The sequence below is a fragment of the Melospiza melodia genome, chromosome 9 (assembly GCF_035770615.1).
Source record: "Melospiza melodia melodia isolate bMelMel2 chromosome 9, bMelMel2.pri, whole genome shotgun sequence".
NCBI classification, from domain to species: Eukaryota; Metazoa; Chordata; class Aves; order Passeriformes; family Passerellidae; genus Melospiza; species Melospiza melodia.
The window spans coordinates 12,732,710-12,748,164 of record NC_086202.1 but is presented as its reverse complement, the minus strand read 5'-3'; the positions used below and the strand labels follow the sequence as shown (position 1 = coordinate 12,748,164).

The window sequence follows — 15,455 nt, the reverse complement described above, 5'->3', positions numbered from 1 at the left end:
CCTCCTGCCTTGGCAGTTTGGAGGAGTCCTGGCAGGGCAGGGAGGTCTTTGGGCAGTGATTCTGGGGCAGCAGCCACATGAAGCCAAGTTTGGGACCATGGCAGAAAAGCCTCAGCTGTTTGGCTGCTCCTTTTTTCCTGCCCTGAGGGGCAGTGGAGCACAGAGACCTCCTGAAGTGCTGTTGCCATCTTGCATCAGCTCTTCCCCTGCCCTGGGGAGTGGGACATGGTGCAGTTTATTGCTTATGGACAGAGTAAGAGGTTTGCTCTGGGCTTATAGAATTGGCAAGCCATGCTCAAGACAGAGCTTCCCTCCCGCCTCCCTGAGCTTAGAGCAGTGGATTCCCTCTTCAGATCAACATGGATTTATGCCAGCTGACAGTTCAGCTCAGCTCAGCAGGGTTTCTAGGTTTCTAGGTTGTAGCTGGAATCTCCCCCCGAGGATTCAAGTCATCTCAACAGCTCACATCATTCTGGACATGGCCACTGCAGCCAGAGCCTGCCAGCCCTCCCCAAAACCACAGTAAGTCTGCAGCCTGCCTTGGTCTCACTGGGGAGCAGAGGAGTTGCTGCAAGCTGTGGCCAGTCTGGCCTCCATTTCCCATTGCAACAGGAAGGAAACCTCATTGCAAAGAGTCAGAGCCAGACGAATCCCTGCTTGGGAAGAGCAGCAAGTGTTAATTGCTCTCCAACAATGAGTCACACCTGATCTGAGCTTGTCCTGTGCTCCCTGATCTCCATGCCTTCTCCCTGCTGTGCCTCTAATTTCAGGGCTAGCTGGGAACAGGAATAAAGCTCCTTCAATAACTGTGTGTGGCGGAAATGTCAGTGTTCCAGCATATTTACAACCTGACTTCAAATGTAACCACACCAAAGATGTCACGTTGGTGTGCAGCAGAGCCTGAGCAGGGGCTGGGAGGCTGCTGGGCTCCCTCAAGCACTGGCAATCCCAGCAGGAAGGGACTGTCTTCAGTCCCAAGGGCCGCAGGAGGCCGGGATCTGGCTGCCGCAGGAAGAGGAGAGGGCATGGTGAAGGTGGGACAGGTGAATGCCTGCTGGCCCACACTAGCAGCAGGCAGGAGAGCTGATCTGGATAGAAAAAAGCCAGGGCAGGAGATAAGTTGCTAAATCAATTATTTTTTCTGGCCTTTCTTAATGTGTTATCTGATCATCTGATGAACTTCATCATGCCAATCCGGCCTGAAGCCTGTCTGGTACTCTGCTGGGAGAGGCAGTGCAGAAACCCTCTGACACTGCCCCAGAACGTGGGCTGTCTCTGCCGAGCTGGGAATCAATGCCCCGTGCTCAAGATGCCCCCACTCCGGCTGGGAGTGTGGACAATCACTGTGTGGGGACATGCTGGGACACAGCCATAGGGGCAGATCCCCTTCTCCATGCTGCTTATGTCTGCCAGTGGTGCTGGCACCAACAGATTGCTAACCTCTGGCACCAATAGACTGCTACCCTCTGGAGGCCCTGAGCCCAGAGCCATGCCGCTGCTGCCATGCCAGCCCCCGCTCCATGCCCCGGTGTGCCCCAGGTCCAGGCGGGCTGCTGGGGTTTGGGGCAATGTGAGCGCACTGGGGAGGAGGCTGAGCAGGGCTCATGCTGAGCAGGAGTGACCAGCTGAATGGAGGATGAGTGCCTGGCAGCCACAGGGAGGCTGTGGGTCTGTCCGTATGTCAGTGTGTGTGTGCGCGCAGTCCCCGCGCCCCTCTCCAGCCAGTTCCGCCACTCACAACATGGCAGCCCGAGTGCGCCCTCAGGTTTCCTCCTCGCTGTGCCACACTCAAGATGGCAGCGCCCTGCACGCAGACCCCGCCCCTCCCGGTTCTGCCATAAGCGACATCGCGCTGAATCAATGGCAAGCGGAAAGCTGCGCCGGCCGCCCAATAGAGGAGTGCCGAGGGCGGGTCCGGGCGCGGGGTGCCCCTGGGCTCCCGTCCCGGGCCGCAGTCGGGCCGGGGAGGCGGGAGCGGGGGGTGGGGGGCATGGCGAGGAGGCTCCGCGCCGCCATGGCCCTGCTGCTGCTCCAGGCCCTGCCCGAGGGGCTGCCCGCCGGCGCGGAGCCCGCCCAGGTAGGGGGGAGCCGCTCGGGGGGTCTGGGGTCGCGCCGTGCCGTGCCGGGGGGCTGCGCCCCTGGGAAAAGGGGCGGCTGTGAGTGCGGGGGCTGCGCCGGCCCTTGGGGCAGAGGCTCCGGCGGGGCTGGCCGGGTGTGCGTGAAGTGCCAGGGGGAAGAGGCTCTTGGGGGCCCGCCTAAGGTTTGGGGAGCCCCGTGACTGGAGTGAAGCTGGAGGAGATGCAGAGCCCTGGCTTTGGGGGTTCCTGTGTGCCGTGGGGATGGAGAGGTGGTGTAGGGGTCCAGACACCGGTGGCAGTGCCGCTTGCAGGGGCTTTGTGCGGCACAGGGGCTGCAGGACGAAGGAGAAAGGTGTTTGACTGGACAACAAGGGGAAGGTGGCTGGAGTGAGGGCAGGAGGCTGGAGCTGGCAGGTGCGCAGGGGCCTGAGGGTGGAGGTGCAGGTGTCTTTCGGAGGTGGTGACAGGGAGCAAGGTGACCTGTGAGGGGACAGGGCTGAAGGAGGTTTAGAGTGAGCTGGATGGTGGCAATGGGACAGAAGAGGTGGGTCAGCAGGAAAGTGGGATTTGTGTGGTGCTGCCCAGGACAGGTGAGCTGGTCTTCCCGTGGCAGGAACAGTGGAGAAGGAGCTTCGGTTCAAACCTTTCAGCAGCAGGAAGGAAGAGGGAGCTTATTACAGCTGGGATGAGAGGAACCAGGCCTTGTCTTCATAGGCTCTGACCACCCGGTTACTACTTTTGTCATGCCGGGGAAGGGTTTTAATGAAGTTTGCTCCCTCTTTTTCGTCTCTTTACTCTGTCTCATGTCTATGCTACAATTTGTACTGGTCACATCTCCAGTGGTGGTCTTGAGTCCAGCAGTGTAGACACCTGTAACTTCTCCCACCTCGATGTGATGTGTATGTTCAGTGATGCTCAGTGAGGACTGCACTCGGCCAAGCAACCTGTGCACGACCTGGATCTTATAATTCATGGAGTCCTTATGCCTTTTTCACCCCATGGAGAGCATGGATGGAATATGATGACTTCTGGTTTGATATGGTGTATTCTGTATAAAGTACAAATTGCAGTTTGCATTTGTTGAAGGTCAGAGATAATGAGATGCTGAGCTGTGACTGTAGGTCACAGGTGTCATGGGGTGCGTTGTGCCTATTGTCAAAGGGATGCAGATGGATGTGTCCTTCTGGAAGGCATCCACTGAAATACTTCTCAACACTTCTGCAGGAGGAGGAGGTGAGGAGTTTGTCTATAATTACAGATGTTATGCATCTTTTGAATTCTGCTATTTTCTAGGTGTTGAGAGCACCTTATCTACTTTAAAAGCTGTGTAATTTGCTGTTGGTAGAGCCATTCCAAATCCTCTTCAGCCACACTGAGGCTAAGGCTTGGCTGTTCCTGCCCTAGGGAGCCAGATGCAGGACTGTGTTGAACTGTGTGTTTTCAACATTGTCTCAACGGCCTTTAATAGATGGAAGTCCTGGTGCTTGCTCCATTTCACCTGCAGGCTGAGGTACATAAACTAAACGTAAACAAGCACATCTCAGAACCATTTTGCTCTCTGGTTGTTGTGGTACCCAGCTGTGAGCAGTGGTCAGGTGGTAGGATTATCTGTATGGTAGCTGTGAGTCTCTGCAACCCTATACATGCTAATAAAAATGTCATACCTGCTTTGAAGACTGTGCAAGATGCTCCCTGCCTCAGACAGTTTATATATTAGTCAAACAAATAGGAAGTAGAAAAGAAGGAAAGAAAAAAGGAGGAAGGCATGGAAGCAATTGTACATCTGGATTGCATGTGGAATAGTGGCATTTGTGACTTGTGGATATATTCTCTAGTCAGTGCACCAGAAATAATCCTAAAATAATATGTTTTGAGTGGTACAATACATGAGAGTGGGGGAGAACAGGTTTGGCTGCCTACGTTTTCTTTAAGAGCACTTGGATAGGAATGCATCTTTTACTCATTTCCTTTCCTTAGTCTGTCTATATAAAACTCTCCCAGCTTTTATTAGATCTTAAATGTATACTCTGTCTGTCAAAAGGCTGGAATTATCTCACAGCACGCTAGAGATTGACAGCTGCCCACTCAAAAACCAGCGTGGTAATGTAAGATCTTGAGAAATTAGCATGTAACAAAACTTCATCTGCTTTGGTGTTGCCTTAGAGCCTGATTTCATGAGAGCAAGCCAGTGAGCTCCCAGAGAAGACCTGCAGCGGGGCAGTGCTGGACTTGGAAGATCTCTGCACCAAAGATTCCTGTGTTTCTCCCTGAAACCCTGACAGCATTTGTCTCTTGTCCTCTCCAGTGCTGTTGCCCTCTGCCTCTGGTGACTGCTGCCTACTTCCATTACCTTGCAGACATTTGCAATGTCCTGATTGCTTCTGCTGTCAGGGAGAGCTGCTTGCTCAGGGTGTGTGTCCCCTCGCCTGGAAGAACTGTACCACAGACCTGGTGGGCTAAGGCTGGCCTGCAAGAAATGTGTCCTTTAAATAATTCAGGAGGTGGAGCTGTACTGCCTAGCACTGAACAAACATTCAGGAGAACACACTGTGCTCTGCAGGAGTGTCTGATTTTTCAGGTTAAAATAAGTCCAGGCTGCCCAGGATTGTCAAAGACCTTTCTTTTAACTAAGGTGGATCGCAGAGAAAATGATGAGCTATTATATTATCTTCTATCCCAAGTCCAGGTTTATCTGTCTCCATGACTATTCATAGCAGTTTCACTTGTAATCAGAGCATGAAACTTTGTTAACTCGAGTGGAAGCATTTATTTGTAAATTACAGGCAGAAGTATTCCAATTATGTTGTAATAAAATCAGGATAAACATCACAGGAAGAAGATATCTGGCTGTGTTCAGTAGCATCTTAGAAGTAGAGTCTTAGCAGCACACTTTAGCTATGTGCTTCTCGGTTTATGGCAGAAGGAAATAAGAAATTAATATATTTCAAAATGAAATTGATAAAATTTGTAATGAAAAACTTTAAACTTTAATAATTTTTCTATTGTAGTTTGTCTCTACAGGACAGGATAAAGGTTATTTGACCGTCTCAATAATCTGTCTGCTTCCCATGCCTGCAACTTAATTATCACATAGTTTTCTCAACTGTTGTTGTCTTTAAAAACAAGAGATTTAAGTGAATGTTAACTATGTGACAAGTCTGTGGAATCTGTGTTTCTCTAATAAGCTGGTTTTGTGCCAAAATCTGGCAGAAGCATGTTTGTAAAGACCGATTTAATCCCAAATTAAAGAGTTTGCTTGAAGGACTGTGACTTGAGGCATGATTCATGATATGTGACAAAGAGGACAGATCCTTGCCTTTAAGGAACAGCTCAGCACGACTGTCACTGTGGCTAACACCCCTGTCACACAGAGTTTCTGTGACCACAGCTCTGATTGCACCAATGTGGAGTTACCATGCTTCATCCAAGGCTTTGGCTGGATTCAGCCCTTTCAGAGCATCACTTCAGGTAGTCTGAACTGAACAGCCAAGTTTCAATCCTCCTGTAACAGGCTTCTCATCTGTAAGTTTAAAACAACGTTTTTCATTGAGGTGAAGGTAATTAGTTACAACTGCACTTCTGTGTCTCCTGAAATGCATCAGGTTCCTTCAGGAGGAGAGCTGCTTGTGTACCATAGGATGTATTTTGTCTGCCATATCTTTCTCTGAGACTCTTGGTTTTTTGGCTTGCTAATATCCACGATTTTGGCAGGAGGCAGCAGAGATCAAAGTATGTGATGCACTTGCTTAGAACAGGAACCTCTAAATAACTGCAGGCTGGGTTAAGGACTGCTCTTTCTGTGATGATTATACCACTGTGCACTCTGGTGTCTCATCTGTAGAGCACACTTTCCTGCTGATTAAATTTTGTTTGAGAGTTCCACTCATAATTACACAAAATTCTGTAAGGCTTTCAACTTGCATCTCTGCAGCTGGGCAGCAGATGGAAAGCCAGGTCTGAAAATGTCTCCAGTGAACCCTGGGGACAAGAGTGGCAGGTTTCTTCACAGAAGTCAAGACATCTCTGTGACTGGGACCTGTCATTGCCTTTTTGAGACTTTCCCTGCCACCCTGCAAATATTAGTTAAGAAAAATATAGCTAGCATCTGTTTAAGAATGAGCTGTTGCAGAGTTGTGTGTGAGAAGGGAACTTGGAAGGTTTCATCTGCCAGAGTTGTTCTGCTATGGTTGGGGATTTTTCCATCCTCCAAGCCTGTTGGGCTAGGTCAGCCACATCTGGCTAGTGGGAGCATCCAGTGCTGAGAGTCCCTGAGCAGTGGCCCTGCTGTATGAGGTGCTGCTCTGCTCTGAGCTCCTGCCCAAAGTGGTCATCTGCCAGTGGCAGGGAGGCAGAGGATGGATGTAGCCACATTTCAACAGCAGTTATTCAGACCTGGCTAAAACACCCACTGAACCCTCACTTTCATTCCCAGAAGGGCTGCTCCTCTAAGCATCTTCAACAGCTGCTTTTCTGCTGGCAAAAATGGAAACTCTGCTCTTTTATATGGCTCTGTCAGCCTGTATTAACGTGGTGTTATGTTGATGTTCACCTTTGTCTTTCTGTGGTATTAGAAGGGCACTAATGTTGGTAATAGTTTGTGTTTCTTTATGATCCTCCATATGGCCATCCTCTGAGGTAATGGGCAATATATTTAGTAAATGCAAACTGCCCACCTTTTCTTTTTGCCTTTTTTCCCTGTAAGTCACATTGGGATGACTGGCAGGATTGAACAGACTTTTGCTTGTGGCAAAAAGCTATTGTTGGGCTAATGATCCTGTGGCCTACTTCTCCATGCAGTGCTGTCACTGATGTGCCCTGTGGTTGTGGCTGTGCCTATGCAAAGGTCTCCTTGTCTGGCATGCCCAGCAGTTTCAGTAATGCTGAGCTGCACGTGGCCTTTTGTTCTGTCCCCTGACAACATGTACTTGGTACCAGGTTTGGGGATATTCCTCTGATCTGAGCTGCCCTGCTTTACAGGGTAAGCATTTGCCCTTTCTGGATAGCTGCATAGGAATCCTCTGAGCTTATTAATGCATATAACCAAGGACTTTATGTCTCTTACAGAGTCCTTGCTTGCATTTGTTTCAGAATGCAACAAACGAATCCAAGACAAGCAGGCAAGCTGTGCTGCTGTTTTTTCAGTGTAGGGGAAAGGACTCAGCCTGTCAGAGATCTTAAAAGCTGTCTGTGAGGCTGGGCTGGTGACAGTCCTGGAAGGGCCATTAGTCATGGCAAGGCAGAGATGTCACTGCACGTTGCAGGACAGCCTGATTATGCCAGGTTTTGGTTTGTGCTTGTGAGTCAGAGGAAAAGAGCTCAGGGGGATGGATGGTATTCTTGTATGAGTTCCTTGAGAGATGCTGACAGGGAAGTTGGATCCCTCATCCCCCTGCTGTCATGTGTGTTTGGAAAGCCCACAGCTAAGAAGAGATGTGTTGAGATGCCAACACCTGGGTGCTGTGGCAATGGAGCTGTGGCAGGTGATTGTGTGGCTGGGCCTGTGAAGAGTGCACGTAACAAACGTACCTGAAATAACAGCTGGCTGGAGAGGCCAGGCTTGCCAAGCAGGAATTGCATGCCCTTACCTTGCTTGTTAAAAGAAGTGTGTTGGTGTGGCAGTCACAAATGAAGTTTTTTCCATGATTTCAGCAGTAGATACTGTTTGACTGCAGAGGAAGGCTCAAGGTACTGCAGACACCTGCTGTTTTTCTACTTGGACAAGGAAAAGCTTGATTCTTCTCTAATGATGTGATTATCAGTGGGATCACCACCTCCAGTATTATTTTTAGATGACAGCTGTGGTCTGTGCAATTGCTTTTGGAATGCAACAGAGCAGTTCACATGCAGGGGTTTGCTAGGTGCAAAGTGAGGTAGGTGATGGTGGCAGACTGATGCAGCAGGACAAACCATTTAATGCCAGTGTAGCCAATGCTCCTTGGCATGCTCTGCCCTGAACAACACCTGCAAATAGAAGCGAGAGACTATTTTGTGTGAAGACACCTTGTGGTGCTGCTTGTTTGCAGGCCTTCTCTGCTGAGCCAGTATCCCTCCACCTGGCATCGCCCAAGGCTGGTCCAAACTGGTCAGAGAAAAAAGGACATGAGAACTGGGTTGTGTAGGAGGTTCAGATGCAGTTTTCTGACAGTTCCTTCTTCCCAAGCACTTTTATACGGGCACACTGTAAGCCAAATCCAAACACTGACAGTGCACAGGAAGCTTATGAGGAAGTGACTGAGAGGAGATTCCCAGTGCAGATCCTGAGGGCACAGAGCTTTGGCCAGCAGCATTTTAAATGGCTTCTTGCTGACAATGGGTTGCAGAGGTGTAGGTGGGTGTGGCAAGCAGCTGCCAGGACTGACAAGTTGCAGGGTGCTAGGTTTAGGGAATAAGAGACAACAGGGACCTTTCCTTTTTTCATAAAGAATCAAGACCTTGCGTTCTTAACAGCAGTCTTTAGGGCTAGCAGAGGAAAGAGTGAAACTCAGGAAAGGAGAGCTCTGTTAGCAATAGAGAAGAGGATTCTCCCTTCTTTCCTCTTTAGTCTTCTCCATTACTATGAGGTGGAAATTTGTTAACTTCTAATGGTGATGTGTTTTTATTTCATCTCTAGTTTTGGTGTGTGCAAGGCAGTAATAAAAATTTCAGAGGCAATTCGAGTGGAGGTCCATGGGATTTGGTTGTTTGGGTTTGGGTGGGTTTTTTTGTGTTTTGGTTTGGGTTTTTTTGTTTGTTTTGTTGCTTGTGGGGATTTTTTTTTTTTGAGATCTGGGAGGGAACATGGGAAAAGTAGAAACTAACCCTCTTTTGGCTCTACTTCAGGCTGAGGGAGCTTGTCAAGATACTGACATTTGTTAAATGTCCTGGAGAAGGGAGAGAGAGTGACTTGAGCAGGAAAATGGATTTTATTAATGAAAGAAGATAGTTCACAGAAGAAGGTGAGCTTTATGTAGTTATCAGTGTCCATCTCCCCATCCATTTTGAAGCTGCCGACCAACCTGAATGAAATTTGATAGGAAGATACCTCAAAGATGCGTAAAATTTCAACAGAATTCCTGGAAACAGGTAGGCACAAAGACACCTTAAAAAAACCAACCAAACAGGGGATCACTGAGTGAGAAGCTACACTAGTGAGCTTATCAGCACTGGGAAATTTTTGGGTTGGGTTGACTGACATGATACATGCCATGCCTCTTACCAGAGCCTCCACTGGAGCTCACAGTTTGTGAGCCTGCAAAGTCAGTCAGCCTTGTGGAAAACATTTATGGGAGTGGTTACACAGATACTTTTATTTTTCATTTTTTCTCCTGCTGGCTAAAGAGCAATTTGAAGGTGAAAAGGTTGATAAGCTGTAGCAGCAGCTATGAAGAGTGTGATTTGCCAGGAATCTCAGCAGCCATGCTGAGCTTTCCCTGTGTAAAAGGTGTCAAGTGTTCCTTTGGAAGCAGAAAAGACACTTGACCATTAATGACTTGCCTACAGACAGTGCAAAGGCTTTTTAGTGAGCAGAACTGATTCACTCTTTTCTCTCATGTCCAGCACAAAGATATGACCAGCAGGTCAAGTACTGTTGTCCACAAGAGAACTTCTTTTAAACTTATTGTGGAATCAGAGCTGATAATCAAGAAAGACAGTCTCAGATAATACTTTCAGTCAAACAGTGGTGTAATGGTGGCAGCCACACCAGAGGCCTGATACAGAAAGTGTGCAAAATATGCAGAAGTCCTCTTCCTTCTAAGTTCTGTATTCCTTACTCTGTGTAATAGGCTTTTTATTTGTTTACACCGTATCAGAAGTCACTTGTTTGTTTTAAAAACCTCTTTTTCTGTTTGAGATCCTCTTTAAATCCCAGGTGGTGGATGACTGCTGGCAGGAACCCACGGGATCTGCATGTCTTCTGTCTCCAGCAGAAGATCAGGCCATGCTGTTGCATAAATTATCCCCTGTGACAGCCATCCCACTGGTGGTGGGCAGAAAATCTGTCCCACAGAGGTAGCAGTCGGTAAAAGCAAATTTTAGAGCTGAGCTAAACAAGAATTTGGAGTGACTGGTGTGGAATGAAAGGGTTAACTGGGGGCTGAGATCAGAATGAGCCAGGAGGTAAGGGAAGGGCTGGAGGAGGTGGTGGGCATAGTACTGGAGTGTTGTAAACACTGAACAAAACCTTTGAAGAAGGCAGTCTTCGAGGCCACAACACTGGGCTGACTTCATACTGGGCTGACTTCATCGCATCCTGTGTATCAATTGTAACTCTAAAATTATCAAACTTGCCTCTCTTCTTGGTGGAAGGAAAGAATTTTCCTCAGTTTTGATCTGAAAGACCTTTACTCTGCTTGGAATGCATGTAACTACCTGAATACATGTGAAAGTCATGACTCATGTCTGGGTCTCCTGTGTGATTAATTCCTTTTTTCTTAGTGGTTGCCTCATTTGTTTGCAGACTGCTTTACAGTGAATGCCGAAGAGGAGAAAGGAGGAGGGTTAAGCCTGTGTTGAATTTTCTTCAAATTACCTTGTCCTTTTTGACTTCTGTCTTTTTAGAAGATGCAAACTTCACAAACAGCTTGCATTTGACTCTCCAGCCTCCTGTGATCTGCAGCTTAGATAAAACAAGCTTGCAGACATCTGTCATTGCTGATTGTCTCCATTTACTGACACTTAGCACTTGGACTCTGACAGAGCCTATCTTAAATCGCTGTGTCAAAAATAAGAGCTCTTATTTTCCTCTACTTTTTTCCCTAGCTGTATTGTTTTCCTTTTGTCTCATTGTTTTGCTCATTTTCCCTACTCATCTCACTAGGAATTTTTGCATCTCACATGCTGGGTTATTAATATCACTCTCATGTTTGTGGCTCTTTGTTTTTACTGACTTCCTTGCTTTTCTGCCCTTTTTATCTCTACTTTCCAGAGTCTGTGTTCATACTAAACCAGTGGTTAGGCTGTCAAAACAAAAGTTAGGAGATTTTTCTCCTCAGACCTATTTTGTGCTCTTAGGCCCATCATTTGACTCCAAAGTTCAAGGATCATCCTGCCAAAGATGAATTCAGGAGCTCTGGAGCAATCATTTTCTCTTCTAAAACCTGCACTCTGCTTTCTTAGATGAACTAGCTGGAGAAGCAGTCCTCCTTTATTTTCAGCATGATATATATATTTTGAGAAGCATTGTGCCAGGAAAACTTTAGTTTAAGGGCCAGACAAATCTATTGTTGCCTTGTTTCACCTTTGCTGGCATGTGACTTCAGGCTGGTGTGAAATTAAGGGCTTGCTGTATTCCTGGTGTGGATGAGGCTCAGACTAATCTTCTTTTTTCACAGCCTTTAACAGAGCAGATAAACTTTGGCCAACACAAAGTGTGACAGTGATGGTTTCTTCGCTGTGTTATGTTATCTAACAGTATATAACCAAAACTCTTCTTGCTGTAATCCTACTCTAAAACATTTTAGAAGTGCAACCAATGGATTAAGTGCCTTCAGTGTGTCCTAATAAAACAGGACTAAATCTGGGTATGCAAGGCAGTGAACAGTTTGCCTCAGCTGGAAAATGTAGAGATCTTCAAGGGAGGAAAGCAGCACTAGATGAGATGTTTACAGTGACCTGGCTGGATGGTGTGGGCCATCTTGATCTTTTGGAACCAAACAAATGGAGGGTTTATTTGTGTCTATGAAACTGTGTACCTTGCATGAGTATTATCTGTAGGCTGGCTGAGTGCTGCTGTTGATGCAGCCTTTATCATTACGCAGAAAAAGTTAATTTTACAAATCTGGAAACCTTAAGTTCTAGTGGCACTTCACAAGCTGGGACAGACTCTGAAATGAATGACCCTAGATTTTGTTTATTTGTATTCTTTTGCTGAGAGCTCTTACTATCAGTGGCTCTTCTCACACGGGCACTATCAGTGGCTCTTCTCACACGGCGGCGGCGCTGCCTGCCAACCGTCCTTCTGAAGGCACTTTCCTTCAGGACAGGGTGCAACTTAAAACTTGTTTGTGATTTTAACTAGTGTCTCTAATTAAGGAAATGGTCCTTAAGCATACTTCTTTTATCTGGTTCAACCTAATAATGTCTTCATTTACAAGTCTTGCACTGCTTCTGTGTTGATCAGCTTTTTCCCTGTCCTGGCGGCAGGCATCTTGCATATGCTTATTATGAGGGCTCTCAAAGGTGAAGTGCCTTGCTAGTTTACTTAACCCAAAAGATAGTGCAACAATGGGAAAAAAGTAGAAAATTTTTGGAGTTCAGCTTTAGTTTTGGGTTTTTTTAGAGTGAATCTATAAATATTATCTAAAATATTTTTAAACACCCCAATGTACTCCCTTTGATGAATAAGTAGTTTTGCAAGAACTCTTCAGTTGTGATCTTGGCTTACCACATGATATTAAGAAAGTAATTTCACATTTCTCATCTACAGCATGGACATTAAAATGGCAAATGTACTATGAACTGTATTTTTTGTATCAAAATTCTAGGGGATTGTGTGGTACTGGCTGTATAAATAGTGTGTAATTTTCCTCTTCAGCTGGATGTCTGGCTAAAAGTCTTCAGGTCTAAATTATTAATTGTTAACTAAGAAGCACTTGCTTTTCTTCTGCAAGGTTTTGGTCCAAAGGTTTTTAATGCCCTCAAGTACTATGGTCAAACTTTACCTAATTGTCAAGATACAGTTTTATTGTTCTTGGCTTCTTCTGTACTTGAGTGGAGACTGTTCTTCTATTTATCTGGAGAGCATTACTGTAAATAATCAACATGTGAAGACACATGAGGATTAAGCTTTAGTGCCCTCACAAATTGCATGTGCTCTGTTTGTGCATGGAAAACTATTCCTTCAAGTGAAAGCTTTTCCTTTTTTGCAGCTGAGTTAATTTGTTCTGTAACAAAGTCAAAACATGGAATTTCTTGTATCTTATTTCCCCTTGGAGACAACAGCACACAGAGATGGAGATTTGGAACCAAAGCAGCAGGTTCAGTGAGCAGAGCAGTGGGAGCTGGCTGAAATGCAAATGCAGAATCTGAAAAGGGAGTGCAGAACCCAAACTGGCAGCACAAACTGTTTTTACAGCTGCATTTTGACTTCTGGATGCTTAGTACAGGGTAGTCTCTTTTCTAGGCTTTTGAACTGCATACCAAAATCTTCAGATGGCCATGAACCATGAGAGCCTGCCACGAGAGCATACCTTGGGAGTGAAAGGGAGAGGGAGCCTGGAGCAGGTTGCCAGCAGATCCTGATCCTTGTGGGATGCTCTTGGGCTGGGCAGGCAGAGGAATGATTTCCAGTTGCCCATGAGATGTCCTGCACGTCATCACGAAAGCTTGCCTTGCTTTCTTTGGCACCAGGAATTTGACTGCCCAGCTGCTGGGAAGGCTCAGACATCTGTGTTAAGTTCTTCACCGGATGAGATACCCAACCTTTCTGCAAAGAGTAAGATCATCTGATGAGTCTAAGTGGGACATTTTATATGTGCACACTGAAATGACATCCTTAATTTCTGAACAAGCGTGTGTCTTGCACTCTTGCTGTTTTACATTTCACCTTTCATTTGGTGATGAAATGAGCATTCTAGTTTAAGTTGCTAGTTCTTCAGTGCTAACCTATCTTCTCCCCAAGTGTGTGGGCTTTCCATGGAGCAGAAGTCTGTCAGATAATCCTTGTCCTTCCACAAAGAAGGAGCAGGCTATTTCTGCATGGGTGGTGGGTGTTTGTTTTTGCATTTGTTGCTCTCAATTAAGTGAGAGCTTGTTCCCTTTGTGTCAATAACACCTTTGATCCTCTTATATAAAGTGAACACTGGGTGTCCTGCAGAAAAGACCTCTTTAAAGTGCCTTGCAACGTTATGCTTCTACATCATGGTTAACAAAAGTTCATAAATCCATACTGGACTGGAGAGCAAGTACAGTTCCCTATACTGTATTCTGCAGCACACAGGATTTATTCTCAGCTTGACCCCGTGATTGACCTCATGTGGACTTGTGCCCATGTAAGTAGCAGCTAAAATCAGTGGTCAAGTTGCAGACAGTAGGTTATTTAGTGAGAATGCTCCACAAGTCTCTTGCTGCAGCATTTTCATTCAAAAAGGTCACTTCCATGCGTTCGTGCACAGCTGAATTTAATGTTCTTTCTCAGCAAGGCAGGCCACACTGGAGAGTGCATAATTATAATAAATACAACTTTGTTCTCAGCTGAAAAATCCATCTGAAATAAATTTTTCCAGCCCTTCCAAGAAATGCTTTTAGTAAGATAAATAAAAGCAATTCTTGCCGATTTCACATTCATTCAGCAGGAATGTTGGTGGGTGTAGGGTGCCTCCACTTAAGTCACTCATCACAGTGCCTTCTGGGCTCAGTCATATTCAATAGCTGGCTAAGGATAGCACTTGCAAATTGGGTTTCTCGCAAACCAATTAAACCCAAGTTCATTATTTCTTACTTGGTTTGAATCCTGGTTATTATTTTGAGTAAAATTGTTCTTAGCAACAAGTACAGAGAGTTCAGTTACACTCTCAACTCAGACAAGCTTTAAACAATGCTTTGATAGGTGCATCTGGTTTTTGGGATATGCATGTATTTATACAAGCTTTTGTGGCTTATTTTCTGGTTGGCACTTCTGTGTAGTCAAAGAAGATTTGTTTTCTTCTGTGTTTTGTTTCGCAACAGTGGAAATACTGAAAAAGTCTCAGCCTAAATATGGAAGGAAAACTAGGGGTTGTTCTTTTCCTTCAAAACTTCTAAGCAAGTACTTTAAAAAAATCCCCTCTTTGCTTTCTTCTTCCAGGATACTGAGCAGAGTGTGAAATGTCCTATCTTCTCTTTCTTTTATTTTTTTTTTTTTTTGTCTAGGTATACCAAAGAGGCTCTGCGAGTTGATTGGGTTACTGCTACTGGTAGAAGCTGAATTTTCTCACAGTTCTCCTGGCTTCATGTGCAGTTCTCCTGGCTTCATGGTTACCTTTGAGATTTCAGAGGGGCTCTGCAGGGTGGTCCTTATATATCTTTTTGCCTTCCCTGCAGAGACTCTAGATAAGCAGTTTCCAAACTCCTCCACTCAAAGCTACCACAGCTTTTGGTTTAGGATCTCCCTGGTTCCCATTGTTCCTACTATTGTACAGTTGGTTGTTGCTGCAAGGTCACTCTTCTGCAGGGCTCTGCTGGGATCTATGAGACTGCAAGGGAGAAAAGACTCACATGGCAGTGTCAGTTGTAAATGAAAGGTAACACAGTGATTCTGCTCTTGCCCTGAATTTGGACAGCCCTGTGCTGTACTGCGTGGCATGAAGAAGTAGCTGCATGTGAGCTGTCTTGTCCTGTTTTCTTTTCACTTTGGAGAGAGGGAAGCATGGAGGCCTTTCTAAAGGAAAGAAGAGCCTGATATCTAGGAAAGAAGAGACT

The 15,455-nt window shown here is 46.0% G+C and overlaps 1 protein-coding gene across 3 annotated transcripts in view; it reads left to right on the top strand.

Moving 5' to 3' along the window:
• Positions 1-1,982: 1,982 nt before the first annotated feature.
• WBP1L (WW domain binding protein 1 like) overlaps positions 1,983-15,455 on the top strand; it is a 59,139-nt gene continuing 45,666 nt past the window's right edge. Inside the window, exon 1 of one of the 3 annotated variants that reach the window (XM_063163295.1) lies at positions 1,983-2,077. In XM_063163295.1, coding sequence (XP_063019365.1) covers positions 1,991-2,077 — 87 coding nt within the window. In that variant the 5' untranslated portion in view covers positions 1,983-1,990. Of the gene's footprint in view, positions 2,078-8,937; positions 9,014-13,417; positions 13,492-15,455 lie in introns of those variants that run through there. The other 2 variants (XM_063163300.1, XM_063163299.1) reach the window with 2 other exon arrangements.